The following is a 15,688-nucleotide window of genomic DNA, read 5'->3' on the forward strand; positions in this document are numbered from 1 at the left end:
TCCAATTACCGCTTGATTGCTTGATTGATGCTAGATTGTTGTATATATATTCTAGATTAGGTGGAATACCCTACTAATACACACACATAGACACACATGAACAATAACAGTCTCTCCCAGCGTGTCCCTCTGTTTTCGCAGTATGAGCCGGCCCCCCTCCACACACACACACAAACACACACACACACACTTTAAACCAGTAAAGGCCCCTCTGTTTTCAAATGTACAACATTTGCCGACTCATTAGACTACATCATCCTATTATGCAGCCTTTGACTATTCATGACTATTTGACATCATAGGGACAAACAGTCATAAATTCTACTCTGAGGTCATTAAAACAGGCAATAAATACCCTTTCATTGGTGCAGTCAGGGCTTGACTTGGGCAGGAGCTCACCGGAGCTGAGTACCGGCACCTCAAATGTTCTACTGCTTAAGCTCCTATTCCTCTTATAGAATATTAGCTCAACAGTATATAAAACAGTAGCGGAACCTATTTCAGTACAAGTCAAGCACTGGGTGAAATCACACGACTTTGTCTCACAGCGCTGAACTTACTGTCTCGGAACGCAACTTCAGTGGTCATTTTGAGCCTCCACTAAAGTCCGACAGAGGCCGAAACATCAATAGCAGGGAGTGCCCAGCACAACCTATAGCATTGGATGGATCAATACCATAACAACCTATAGCATAGGATGGATCAGTACCATAACAACCTATAGCATAGGATGGATCAGTACCATAACAACCTATAGCATAGGATGGATCAGTACCATAACAACCTATAGCATAGGATGGATCAGTACCATAACAACCTATAGCATAGGATGGATCAGTACCATAACAACCTATAGCATAGGATGGATCAGTACCATAACAACCTATAGCATAGGATGGATCAATACCATAACAACCTATAGCATAGGATGGATCAGTACCATAACAACCTATAGCATAGGATGGATCAGTACCATAACAACCTATAGCATAGGATGGATCAGTACCATAACAACCTATAGCATAGGATGGATCAATACCATAACAACCTATAGCATAGGATGGATCAGTACCATAACAACCTATAGCATAGGATGGATCAGTACCATAACAACCTATAGCATAGGATGGATCAATACCATAACAACCTATAGCATAGGATGGATGGATCAATACCATAACAACCTATAGCATAGGATGGATGGATCAATACCATAACAACCTATAGCATAGGATGGATCAATACCATAACAAACTCAGAAAAGATTGACTGGAGAACTCTGTGGATACGTCCAGCCTTAGATTTATGATATGAAAAGGACAAGAAAACAGAGTTTTAGTTTGGAGAGGGAAAGAGAGAGAGCGAGAGAGAAAAAGAGAGAGCGACAGCAATGCAAAGAGCAATGGATTAACATGGAGATTAGACCCAGGTTGTACTAAGTGCTTCACACCTGTTTTTGTGGTAGGCTTTAGCCTAAAGCTTTATTCCTCCTTGTAACATTAGTTCTACCCTTTTCACCTTTATGTTAAATTCTCTTGGGGAAAAGACAGCTGCAAACCTTGTTCCTGGTGCAACTGTAACCACCTTCATAGTACATCGAGACCCTACCCAGGCAATGGCCGCTATACCTCAGAATCCAGATGGAAAATGACAGAAACACACAGGACAAAACAAGATATCTGTCCTTCAGGTCTATTCTAAGAGAAAGCCCTTACGACATGTGACGTAATGTGGCTCTGACTCCTCCCCCCCCCAGACACTTACAGTCAGTACACTAACCCACTATACTACTCCACAACCTGTGTTGTTTGATTTTGGGAGGCCCAAATATAATAGAATCCCTATATTCTCCATAGCATTCTCCCAATGCCCGGCTATTACGTCCAACATTCCACAAAGTTCTGGGAATTGCGCTCACAGTGCCCAGATACAGTTTGCTTCTATGATGTGTTTTTAATTGTAATAAAATAAATTGCTGCTGTTTTTAATGCCCTCGGGATCCTTTAGTGTAAATGTATTATTTAAAAAGGTTTTTCACTTGAGAAGAGAAAAGAGAGAAATAGGATGGAGGCGGTTAGAAAATGGACACCACCGGAACTGGTCATGAAAGGGTTCAAAAACAAGCTGGCACAGTGACAAAAGGACTCGTGAGGGAGTCTAAGGGGTTAAGAATCAGAAAGCCCTAATGCAGAGCGGTGCGCAGCTGTATCCCACTGGTCACACACTGAATCAACGCTGTTTCCACGGCATTTCAAAAAACTGACGTTGTACCAACATGGAATAGACGTTGAATTGGCGTCTGTGCCCAGTGGGGTGTATCACAGAACCACAGGATGGAACCACAATGGAGGCTTCATCTAGAAACGCAGAGAGGGGAGGTTCCATATTATTCTCATCTATACTTGTTTTAGTGTTGCACAACACAACAAGGCCTTAGAGATGGAAATGTCTATAGCTACACTGACTGCTCACCGTGATAATCAAACCACGTAGTGACCACTTAGCGATGAACATCAACGTCGTGTGTGTTTAAACCAGCATATCAAACTACCTAGCTATGAACATTGTGTGTTGAACATTGAGTGTGTGTGTGTGTGTGTGTGTGTGTGTGTGTGTGTGTGTGTGTGTGTGTGTGTGTGTGTGTTTATAATAACAACACGCAGTACCAGTCAAAGGTTTGGACACACCTACTCATTCAAGGGTTTTTCTTTATTTTGACAATTTCTACATTGTAGAATAATAGTGAAGACATCACAACTATGAAATAACACATATGGAATCATGTAGTAACCCCCCAAAAAAGTGTTAAACAAATCAAAATATATCTTATATTTTAGAATCTTCAAAGTATCCACCCTTTGCCTTGATGACAGCTTTGCACACTCTTAGCAATCTCTCAACCAGCTTCATGAAGAATGCTTTTCCAACAGTCTTGAAGTTCCCACAAATGCTGAGCACTTGTTGGCTGCTTTTCCTTTCTTCACGGTCCAACTCATCCCAAACCATCTCAATTGGGTTGAGGTCAGGTGATTGTGGAGGCTAGGTCATCTGATGCAGCACTCCATCATTCTCTTTCTTGGTCAAATAGCCCTTACACAGCCTGGAGGTGTGTTGGGTCATTGTCCTGTTGAAAAACAAATGATAGTCCCACTATGCCCAAATCAGATGGGATGGCGTATCGTAGCAGAACGTTGTGGTAGCTATGCTGGTTAAGTGTGCCTTGAATTCTAAATAACTCATGACAGTGTCAACCGCAAAGCACCCCCCGTACCATCACACCTCCTCCTCCATGCTTCATGGTGGGAACCACGCATGCAGAGATCATCCGTTCACCTTCTCTGCGTCTCACAAAGACATGGCGGTTGGAACCAAAAATCTCAAATTTGGACTCATCAGACCAAAGGACAGATTGCCACCGGTCTAATGTCCATTGCTCATGTTTCTTGGCCCAAGCAAGTCTCTTATTGTTATTGGTGTCCTTTAGTAGTGGTTTCTTTGCAGAAATTCGACCATGAAGGCCTGATTCACGCAGTTTCCTCTGAACAGTTGATGTTGAGATGTGTCTGTTACTTGAACTCTGTGAAGCATTTTTTGGGGCTGCAATCTGAGATGCAGTTATTCTAATGAACTTATCCTCTGCAGCAGAGATAACTCTGGTTTGTCCTTTCCCTTGGGGTCGGTCCTCATGAGAGCCAGTTTCATCATAGCGCTTGATAGTTTTTGCGACTGCATTTGAAGAAACTTACAATGTTCTTTAAATTTTCGGCACTGACTGACCTTCATGTCTTAAAGTAATGATGGACTGTCATTTCTCTTTGCTTATTTAAGCTGTTCTTGCCATAATATGGACTTGGTCTTTTACCAAATAGGGCTATCTTCTGTATACCACCCCTTCCAACACAAGTGATTGTCTCAAACGCATTAAGAAGGAAAGAAATTCCACAAAAAAATCCACAAATTAAGCCACACCTGTTAGTTGAAATGTATTCCAGGTGATTACCTCACAAAGCTGGTTGAGAGAATGCCAAGAGTGTGCAAAGCTGTCATCAAGGCAAACGGTGGCTACTTTGAAGAATCTCACATTTAAAATATATTTTGATTTGTTTAAAACGTTTTTGGTTACTACATGATTCCATATGTGTTATTTCATAGTTTTGATGTCTTCACTACTCTACAATATAGAAAATAGTACAAATAAAGAAAAAAACCCTTGAATGAGTAGGTGTGTCCAAACTTTTGACTTGTACTGTATATCAAACCACATGCAGTGCCTTGCAAAAGTATTCATCCCCTTGCGTTTTTCCTATTTTGTTGCATTACAACCTGTAATTTAAATGGATTTTTATTTGGATTTCATGTAATGGACATACACAAAATAGTCCATATTGGTGAAGTGAAATGAAAAAAATAACTTGTTTAAAAAAATAAAACTCCACAGTGGAGATTGGAGTATCTGTCCATAGGACGACTTTAAGCTGTACACTCCACAGAGCTGGGCTTTATGGAAGAGTGGCCAGAAAAAAAGCCATTGCTTAAAGAAAAAAATAAGCAAACATGTTTGGTGTTCACCAAAAGGCATGTGGGAGACTCCCCAACCATATGGAAGAAGGTAATCTGGTCAGATGAGACTAAAATGTAGCTTTTTGGCCATCAAGGAAAACGCTATGTCTGGCGCAAACCCAACCCCTCACATCACCCCAAGAACACCATCCCTACAGTGAAGCATGGTGGTGGCAGCATCATGCTGTGGGGATGTTTTTCATTGGCAGGGGCTGGGAAACTGGTCAGAATTGAAGGAATGATGGCGCTAAATAAAGGGAAATTCTTGAGGGAAACCTGTTTCAGTCTTCCAGAGATTTGAGACTGGGACGGAGGTTCAACTTCCAGCTGGACAATGACTCTAAGCATAATGCTAAAGCAACACTCGAGTGGTTTAAGGGGAAACATTTAAATGTCTGGGAATGGCCTTGTCAAAGCCCAGACCTCAATCCAATTGAGAATCTGTGGTATGGCTTAAAGATTGCTGTACTTCAGCGGAACCCATCCAACTTGAAGGAGCTGGAGCAGTTTTTTCTTGAAGAATGGGCAAAAATCCCAGTGGCTAGATGCGCCAAGCATATAGAGACATACCCCAAGAGACTTGCAACTGTAATTGCTGCAAAAGGTGGCTCTACAAAGTATTGAATTTGGGGGGGTGAATAGTTATGCACGCTCAAGTTCAGTTTTTTTGTCTTATTTCTTGTTTGTTTCACAATAAAACATATGTTCCATCTTCAAAGTGTTAGGCATGTTGTGTAAATCAAATGATACAAACCCCCCAAAAATCTATTTTAATTACAGGTTGTAAGGCAACAAAATAGGAAAAATGCCAAGGGGGGTGAATACTTTCGCAAGCCACTGTAGCTATTAACATCACCACAAGGAATCGTGTTGGAAATCCCTCCTCTTTGTGACAACATGGCCAGAGATGCATATGGAGGTTGTTGTTAGAACTCAGAGGGAGAATCTTCCCAAAGACAAATGAAATGCATCCCAGTATCGTTGTGGAGGAAACGGGCATTTCAACAGACGGTAGGGAGCAATAGAGTCCATATGCCCTTAACGTTTTTAAGGGAAGATCGTGGCATGGAGAGGACAATGGTATGCTAACACCCAGGGGCATCATGCACCCATGTATGAAGTACGAGAGGTAGGAAACAGATTTTTCCTGCAACCTAGAGCTATAATCTTTATGCCTAATTCTAGGTCGAATATATTATGCCTTAGGAGTTTAGTACAACTGATACACTGGTATAGTTAAGCAATAAGGCCGAGGGGGTGTGATATATGGCCAATATACCACGGCTAAGGGCTATTCTTAAGTGCGATGCAATGCGGAATTCCTGGATACAGCCCTTAGCCGTGGTATATTGGCCATATATCACAAACCCCCAAGGTGCCTTATTGCTATTATAAACTGGTTAGCAACTTAAAAAATAAATGTTTTGTCATACCTGTGGTATACGGTCTGATATACCACGGCTGTCAGACAATCAGCATTCAGGGCTCGAACCACCCAGTTTAAAATTGATCATAACTCAAGAATTAAAGACAATTAGTATTTTCTAAAGTCTAGCAACCTTGCCAGTAGGCATGCCAGCTAAGATAGTTAGACAAGCTACTCTAACTTGATTGAAACCTGAAAATGCTCGGTAGCTAGTTATGAGTGTTTTATTTATTCATCAAGAAGGAATCACAGGGTACATAGCTTAATTTACAAACATACCTTCTGTGAAGCCTGCCCATCACTGGCTGTCACGTCCTGACCATAGTGTGCTCTTATTTTCTATGGTAGAGTAGGTCAGGGCGTGACTGTTTTTTTAAAATCTAGGTTAATTTTTCTATGTTGTGTTCTAGTTTATTTTTTCTAAGTTGGGGTTTTTGTATGATTCCCAATTAGAGGCAGCTGGTCATCGTTGTCTCTAATTGGGGATCATATTTAAGTAGTTGTTTTTCCCACTTGGTTTTGTGGGAGATTATTTTGAGTTAGTGCACGTTGCACCTCTGTCATCACGGTTTGTGTTTTGTTTATAGTTTATTGTTTGTTTGGCTAAGTTTCACAAAATAATAAAGATCTGGAACGATACGCACGCTACGCCTTGGTCTCCTTCATACAACGGCCGTGACACTGGCAGCTAAAGTCAAATCAAACGTTGTGTGTAACTCAACACTTTCTCTCCTCCTCCACTGACGATACCAAAGATTTTTATGACAAAGATTGACCACAGCCTGTCGTTTCCAATGGGAGCAAATAGTGGGCAGAACAAGCAAGGAGCTAGGCAGAGCCAAGCACGAGCTAGTGAGATCCTAATGGCACGTTCTAGCATACATATTTCTGTTTGAGAACGCCTACTCTGTGAAGTAAGCATGTGCAATAACTCATTTTGCCTTAGCAATCCTTCTAAGCAATGCATTTTTTTTTTTTTTTTTAGCAAAGGGTAAAGCCTACAAAACTTTGTCCACTCATAACAGATTCTAGTTTTGGGAACAGAAAACTGGATTAAGAACAAATGTTCCATTGATGAGAATGTTCAGAATGTCGGCCAAAATATCTGTCCCATTGTACTATCTGTGACAATACAGTCTGCGCGCACTAGAGTATCTAGTGTCCTATCTAGCATATCTTTGCTCTGTGGTGCACTTTGGAAGGAACCACTTACTTGTCCAGTCAGTGTGCCCCTTCCAAAAAAATACCACTGACAGATATTTTTCTTTAATAATTATGATAAAAACTGGGCCTAAAAAATAAGTTTAGTAATTAATTCAACATCTGAAAAATAAAAAAACAGGACAAATCTGAGGGGGCACTTGCACCTCTTCTAACACCCTCCCACACACATAAGTAGCCTACACGCTCTCTCTGTATTTCTCTATCTCGCATGCACACACAGGCGCATACAAACACAATTATATACGTAACATAACATGTTCCATTTAGCAGACGCTTTTATCAAAAGCGACTTACAGTCATGCGTGCATACCTTTTATTTACATACGGGTGGTCCCGGGAATCGAACCCACTATCCTGGCACTGCAAGCGCCATGCTCTATCCAATTCAATCTCCTAAACAGATACTGGCACTAATGAAATCATACTGTACTGCAATGCTTCGATCAACTGAGACTGTGGATCGACAGAGTCCCATTCCAATTATGTGCAAGTAAGAACAACGGTTTTAACACTATGCAAACAATGATTCACCATTGTGATACTCGTTACAATGGCATGTATTGTGCATTTGTTCTATGATGGGTACACAAATATGTAACTATTCTTTGCATTCTGAATACTTCTCCTTGCTTTCTATAAATTCTAATAAATGCCACACCATGTCCAGTCTGTATAGTAAGTCCATGGCAGAAACAGCTAATATACATATTTCAGTGTGAAAGGGGTTTAAATAACCTCCCACTACCACAGGTCTCTGTGGAAATGTTACAAACTCATATTCGTATCCTTTGTAAACAGTGGTTCAAGGCAGTTTGAGCATGAAAACTCGACTGCACCTTTTGTTTTTACACAGAATATGTATTCATCTGCCCAAGGGTTTTTGGTGAGGTTTACAACAGCAGCGTTATGTTTGATAGGAAGAAAATGAAGTGGTCTCCAGTCAAATCCAAACCTTAGGGCACCAGGACCTTAGCCGGGGTTAAGACTTCAAACCAAAGTGGTGGAATACAGTGCCTGGGTAGCCGCACAATGGCAACACGCTACAGTACACATGCACTAACTGGGCTAAATGTAATTCACAACGGTGAGAGATGCTTTCAGACACGCATATTTTAGTGCAGTCAAGGAACCGTGAGTTGATTTAGTGTAAGAGGCACGGTAGTATGAAATGAGACATACAGTATCCTATCTCTGCTGTAAGGGCTATCTCATTCAATCTTACAGTGTATTACAGTGAATTGTAATTTGCTGTAAAATTAACTAGTGTTATAATAATTTTTCAGAAACACCTGCCAACTGGTACGGTTTCACTATGGCAGGTGTAATGAAACACATCCCACTGTTAAGTTTTTCCAGTCTCTATCTCATGATGAATGATCAATATCAAATTGCAGTGCCATTATTCATACTCTCCGGGTTCCTGACCACTGATCATGGCCCTAACACAGGACGTAGGCAAGATCAATTACATAATTAGCCACCAAGCATATGCATGGCTGTGATACATTATGTGGTTGACTTAACTTGGCTACGATTGCACAAAAATTACCATAAATGAACCTGGGTCATTTGTTACGCAATGTGCTATGGCGATTGTGTGGACACAGTAAAACATGTAAATACTACATTGAAACTAAAGAATGATGTCAGGTTACAACATGTATTAAAAACAGGAAACAAGAATCAGAGGTCAAATATACATGAGACAAGCAGCAGAGGTCAAATATACACAGGATAACCTGCAGAGGTCAACTATACACGGAACAAGCAGTAGAGGTCAAACATACACGAGACAAATTGCACTTGGGTAACCAGAGCAAAATATCTTACATATAGAGTGATGGCGGGCTACGGCAGTACTGCTCTGGGCTATTGAGGAAACCCCCCACTCTTTGTATCTAACTGGACTCTGCACGTAATTCAATACACCTCTTCTTGTGCAAAAATCACTCAGATGAAACGCAACAGAGCCATGTGAACTGTTGAGAGGGTAAGAAGCCATCTCCTATTAGGACCCTAGCAGTCGCCCAGTGTGTGTGTGTGTGTGTGTGCGTGCGTGCGTGCGTGTGCAATGTGTGTATGACCAATGTGAGTGTACAATGTATGTCAAACCTTGGAGGGCATTTTTCCCTTCATTCTCTGTACGCAGGCAATGCCATAGAGAGGCCTAGATATACAATGCCAGGTTTTCCTCACCATAGCAACAAATATGGAAACACAAATCTATTTCGGTGAGCGAGCGTAGAGTAGCAGCACTTAAATGCAGAACAAAAAAATGGGAAAAAACACAATAAATTAGCGAAGGCCTTTGGGTTAGTACTCACTCCCTCCTTCATGCCGGACGCACAGGAAAATGGTGTTTCCCATCACCTCCCCAATACAATGTGAATGTGTTATCAGAGAACGTGCCATTCACTCCCAGCATACAGGATGTGGCCCGGGTTCCACCCCTGTTAATGAAGGAGGGTGATGCTTGTTCATTGGTGTGTGTTTACTTACAAGGTGTTGGCTGCACTGAGCTTGAGGACTGGAAGGTAACCAATGGAAACATGCACGACACTGCACGCCTAATGGAGCTAAAACAAAGGGCCTGGTGATGACTGATACAAGAGGCCTGGTGATGACTGATACAAGAGGCCTGGTGATGACTGATACAAGAGGCCTGGTGATGACTGATACAAGAGGCCTGGTGATGACTGATACAAGAGGCCTGGTGATGACTGATACAAGAGGCCTGGTGATGACTGATACAAGAGGCCTGGTGATGACTGATACAAGAGGCCTGGTGATGACTGATACAAGAGGCCTGGTGATGACTGATACAAGAGGCCTGGTGATTTTTTTTATTATTTTTTTATTTCACCTTTATTTAACCAGGTAGGATAGTTGAGAACAAGTTATCATTTGCAAATGCGACCTGGCCAAGATAAAGCGTAGCAATTCGACACCACAGTGTTACACATGGAATAAACAAAACATACAGTCAATAATACAGTAGAACAAAAGAAAACAAAAAGTCTATATACAGTGAGTGCAAATGAGGTAAGTTAAGGCAATAAATAGGCCATGGTGGCGAAGTAATTACAATATAGCAATTAAACACTGGAATGGTAGATGTGCAGAAGATGAATGTGCAAGTAGAGATACTGGGGTGCAAAGGAGCAAGATAAATAAATAAATACAGTATGGGTATGAGGTAGGTAGATAGATGGGCTATGTACAGGTGCAGTGATCTGTGAGCTGCTCTGACAGCTGGTGCTTAAAGCTAGTGAGGGAGATATGAGTCTCCAGCTTCAGAGATTTTTGCAGTTCGTTCCAGTCATTGGCAGCAGAGAACTGGAAGGAAAGATGACCAAAGGAGGAATTGGCTTTGGGGGTGACCAGTGAGATATACCTGCTGGAGCGCGTGCTACGAGTGGGTGCTGCTATGGTGACCAGTGAGCTGAGATAAGGCGGGTCTTTACCTAGCAGAGTCTTGTAGATAACCTGTAGCCAGTGGGTTTGGCGGCGAGTATGTAGCGAGGGCCAACCAACGAGAGCGTACAGGTCGCAATGGTGGGTAGTATATGGGGCTTTGGTGACAAAACTGATGGCACTGTGATAGACTGCATCCAGTTTGTTGAGTAGAGTGTTGGAGGCTATTTTATAGATGACATCACCGAAGTCGAGGATCGGTAGGATGGTCAGTTTTACGAGGGTATGTTTGGCAGCATGAGTGAATGATGCTTTGTTGCGATATAGGAAGCCGATTCTAGATTTAATTTTGGATTGGAGATGCTTAATGTGATTCTGGAAGGAGAGTTTACAGTCTAACCAGACACCCAGGTATTTGTAGTTGTCCACGTATTCTAAGACAGAGCCGTCCAGAGTAGTGATGCTGGACGGGCAAGCAGGTGTGGGCAATGATCGATTGAATAGCATGCATTTCGTTTTCTTGCGTTTAAGAGCAGTTGGAGGCAACGGAAAGAGAGTTGTATGGCATTGAAGCTCATCTGGAGGTTAGTTAACAGTGTCCAAAGAGGGGCCAGAAGTATACAGAATGGTGTCGTCTGCGTAGAGGTGGATCAGAGAATCACCAGCAGCAAGAGCAACATCATTGATGTATACAGAGAAGAGAGTCGGCCCAAGAATTGAACCCTGTGGCACCCCCATAGAGACTGCCAGAGGTCCGGACAACAGGCCCTCCGACTGATACAAGAGGCCTGGTGATTACCGATACAAGAGGCCTGGTGATTACCTATACAAGAGGCCTGGTGATGATCGATACAAGAGGCCTGGTGATGACCGATACAAGAGGCCTGGTGATCACCGATACAAGAGGCCTGGTGATCACCGATACAAGAGGCCTGGTGATCACTGATACAAGAGGCCTGGTGATGACCGATACAAGAGGCCTGGTGATGACCGATACAAAAGGCCTGGTGATGACCGATACAAGAGGCCTGGTGATGACCGATACAAGAGGCCTGGTGATTACCGATACAAGAGGCCTGGTGATTACCGATACAAGAGGCCTGGTGATGATCGATACAAGAGGCCTGGTGATGACCGATACAAGAGGCCTGGTGATTACCGATACAAGAGGCCTGGTGATGATCGATACAAGAGGCCTGGTGATGACCGATACAAGAGGCCTGGTGATTACCGATACAAGAGGCCTGGTGATGATCGATACAAGAGGCCTGGTGATGACCGATACAAAAGGCCTGGTGATGACCGATACAAGAGGCCTGGTGATTACCGATACAAGAGGCCTGGTGATGATCGATACAAGAGGCCTGGTGATGACCGATAGAGGAAGTTAAATCAACAAATCCGTTTCTTCTAGCAAAGGTTGGAGCCTTAACAGCACCGCTAATCATAACAAAATAGGGGATCTGTCGACATGACAGGCTCTTGAATCACACAATAGTACTAACTAAGTCTAATCACATACCCAACAGAAATACAACACGAATAGTGATAGACTTGATTAGACTACTCTTGGAAAACAACTAGTCTTGATAAGCTTCTGTTTTTTTACAAAAGAACACATAAAAAAACTGAGCAAAAATGCGAAAGCCAACAAGGGTGCAAACACAGCAGCACAGCCTTGATATAAATACAAGCAATATGTCACACGGTATCAAGTTGGTGGCAGTGGCACAGTGATATATACAGTATTGACCTCCTATAGCACATATAGGGTGATTATAACCAGTTTGTCAGGAGAAGTACAAAGGCTTTACTGTAATAGTGTAATAGCTTTCTCCTTCATCTCTCCATCCATCCTGTTGATGACACACGTGACCCCATCTTCCCTTTAGAGGTATACAGGCTGGCAACAGGAGCCAGTCAGCAGCCAGAGCCACTGTCCTGTCCAAGGGGACACCTCTATACCAGTAAGTAGAAAGAATGAAAGAGTACTTACACAAGGCTCACAATGGGACCAGCAAGGTACCTTTCAAAACTCCAATGTTATTGAGGCTGGACACAATATCAGACTGCCATCAATATGGAGGAGATATTGAGTTTCGGGGTGTGTTGCAGGATACTGTAATTGTATACACTATCTGTCTCACGCTGTCACAATTGTTTTGTTTAAGGGATTTCAAAACGGGGAGCCAACCTCATTAAGGGCAAGTCAATAAGATTGAAGCAGGAAGCTCGAGGGAAACATGAATAGATAAGTATGTGAGTCTATCAGAATACTTGCAGTAGTTGTTAACATGTCTGATAGACTAGAAAAGCTTTTAATACGATTGTATAATGTAAGTAATTCAAAAATAGTTGTATTGATTTTGGTTCTGGTCATTTTATGATGAGTGAGAATGCATGCACAATTTGAAAATGTAAAAGCTATAGAAATTCACAAGAGGGCCATTTTTTTTATGATTTAAAGCCAGATTTAAATAAAATAATTATATTACTTACAATAGCACAATCTCTGATGCAAAGATATTTTGGGCATTTATTTTCCACCCTGAATTTACTGTTAGGCTACATGTATGTTATGTCATCGCTTAGTGTTTTCACAGTATGTGTATCCAAACCTTTCATTAGTTTGTACATTGCAGTACAAAGCATCCAATGAAAAACGGGACTATGGTAAGGTGCTTAAGCACAATACGTGTTGTCATAACTGTGGCACTATGCCAAAACGTGTAACAGGAGAGAGAAGCCAACTGTGAAGATGCAACAGACAGTTATCTCCGGCTGGGAGAGAACAGATTACATTTTTTCAACACGCAAAAAAAAGACTCACTGTTCCTGCAACATGGAACAGGTGTGTGTGTGTGTGTGTGTGTGTGTGTGTGTGTGTGTGTGTGTGTGTGTGTGTGTGTGTGTGTGTGTGTGTGTGTGTGTGTGTGTGTGTGTGTGTGTGCGCGCGAGGGGTGTCATAGGTTATATGAGTGATTTGTGAAGAAGCAGTAGCACAGTTACATAGATCCTTACAAACATTATCTGTGAAACATATAACTACTGTCTCCGTCCATACAAATAACCCACATACAGCGCTGTTATATATATAAAAAAAATATGTGGCAGGCGTGGCCATGGACTAGAAACGTTATAGGTTAAAGTCAATTTACAGGTTACAGCTTTCTCAGACCCTAATTATTAAATCTCAACGTTGCATGAGCAAATTAGAAATGTACCTGATAATGATCGATTAGTATCCGCTCTTCTCCTTTATGCGGGCTCTCGGGCCACAGGTGATAGCTGGAGCCGTAGTTAGGGCTGCTCTTACTGCTACTGCCAGTCGCAGACGAGTTCCCCCCGTACGGCTGCGTTGGTGGCTTTACACGGGAGTCGCGGCAATGTTGTTGCAACTGATTGGCTTGGTTCGTTCGCCCCGGCTTATTGCAGTCTTGGTCACAGTGCTGCGGACGCTGGGGACATAGCCCCAGTGCGTCTTGCTGCTGCTGATGCTGTTGCAGCAGTGATGCCTGGTTGTTCCTACATAGCTCTCCTGAGCCGTTGGCGCAGTAGTAGACAGGCAAGCTGCTCCCCACCAGTAGCTGTTGTTGAGCTCGCAATAGTGGCTGTTGCTGTAGCTGCTGCAGGTCCTGAGTCTGGGACTCGAATGCTCGCCGATTAGCCTCGATTGACTCACATACATTTACAGTGCGCCCTTTCTGCGAGTTTGCTCGGATTGCTTCAGGGGAGGGGTCCCTGTGTCGGAGTCTTTGACTGTGTTGCTGCAACAACTGCTTCTGGTCTCGGTACCCTCCTCCTCCTCCTCCTCCCCTGCAGTGTTCCACGATGCTCGCCTGTTGGTAATTGGCACTGCTTTGGAAATGTTCCCCGCGATTAGATTCCTGCAAAAACAGCAAAGAGGACGACGTTGGCGGCGGCGGCAAAGATAGGGAGGGCTGCGGCGGGTGAGTGAGGGGCTGCGGCGGGTGAGTGAGGGGCTGCGGCGGGTGAATGAGGGGCTGCGGCGGGTGAGTGAGGGGCTGGCGCTGGTGAGAAAGGTTCGCCTTCTCGGAAAAACTGCAGTGGCAGCTCTGACTAACAGGCTGTTCCGACTGCGGCTGCGAGCCGACTGCGGCCCAAAGGTTCTGCTTCAGGTGCGCTGGCTGCCCGTCGGGTTCACAGACCCCTGGTGACGGTCGCTGGGCGATGTCGTAGTTTGTCAGAGGTGGGGGTTCGCCGTGCTGCGGCTGACAGGCATGGATACCTCTCCGAGAGGGTTGGCTCAGACAAGGCAGTTCGTGGTTCTGGTAGTGTGAGGTGGTAGTTGAACGCTCTCTGAAAGACGGAGGAGGGGGCGGCAGACTGAAAACTGGAGAGACTGGGTTTGGGTCTCGGCTCTGCGCGCTGCCTTGCTCTTCGTCGGGGATTTGGTGCTGATAGACAGCTCCCGCGTATCGATGCCGCATCCCCTTGAAAGCCGAGTCTTGCTGTGGTTGCTCGTTTGCCTTGTATAGCTCCGACACCCGTTCATTGCGATCAGTCCCAGCAGAATAGAGCCGACTCGTCTCATTGGTAGGTTTGACCAGGACCTGCATTAAAACGCCACCTTACGGACAAAACACCGCCTTCGTTAGAATATTGGTAACCAAATATGCACACAGGTTAGAGGATATTCTTAACGAAAACAATACGCGCAATAGATTTCTCATATTTGATGCGATTGTGAAATAGGGATGAAAGTGATCTAGACAGTATAAGACCAATCTAAACGTATTGGATCTTCACTATTGACTTTCCACTGTTGCCACAACAACCATGGAGACAATCACTTTCTCTCCAATTGAATCTCCTTTTATAGTGTCTACCAAATGTGACCCTTAAATATCGTACCATTACTACTTACTCGGTTGTATCACTAAGATAGTTTATAGGTCTATAATACGAGTTTTCTATAAATCCCTACATTCAATCATTCAACATAAGCAGGAAATGAAAGGCCTAATAATAGCCGTTAATAAAACCCATGACAGCTAACCCGACTTTACGCACCATCATCTTTATTTACACAAGGTCCACATA

At 43.2% G+C, this 15,688-nt stretch overlaps 1 protein-coding gene across 1 annotated transcript in view; it reads right to left on the minus strand.

The window, feature by feature from the left end:
• Positions 1 to 15,360, minus strand: part of kcnn1a (potassium intermediate/small conductance calcium-activated channel, subfamily N, member 1a) — a 64,756-nt gene extending 49,396 nt beyond the window's left edge. The window contains 1 exon segment of the mRNA XM_014190005.2: positions 13,849 to 15,360. Coding sequence (XP_014045480.2) covers positions 13,849 to 15,204 — 1,356 coding nt within the window. The 5' untranslated portion in view covers positions 15,205 to 15,360.
• Between the last annotated feature and the right edge of the window lie 328 nt (positions 15,361 to 15,688).

Source organism: Salmo salar, chromosome ssa03, assembly GCF_905237065.1.
Source record: "Salmo salar chromosome ssa03, Ssal_v3.1, whole genome shotgun sequence".
Lineage (NCBI taxonomy): Eukaryota > Metazoa > Chordata > Actinopteri > Salmoniformes > Salmonidae > Salmo > Salmo salar.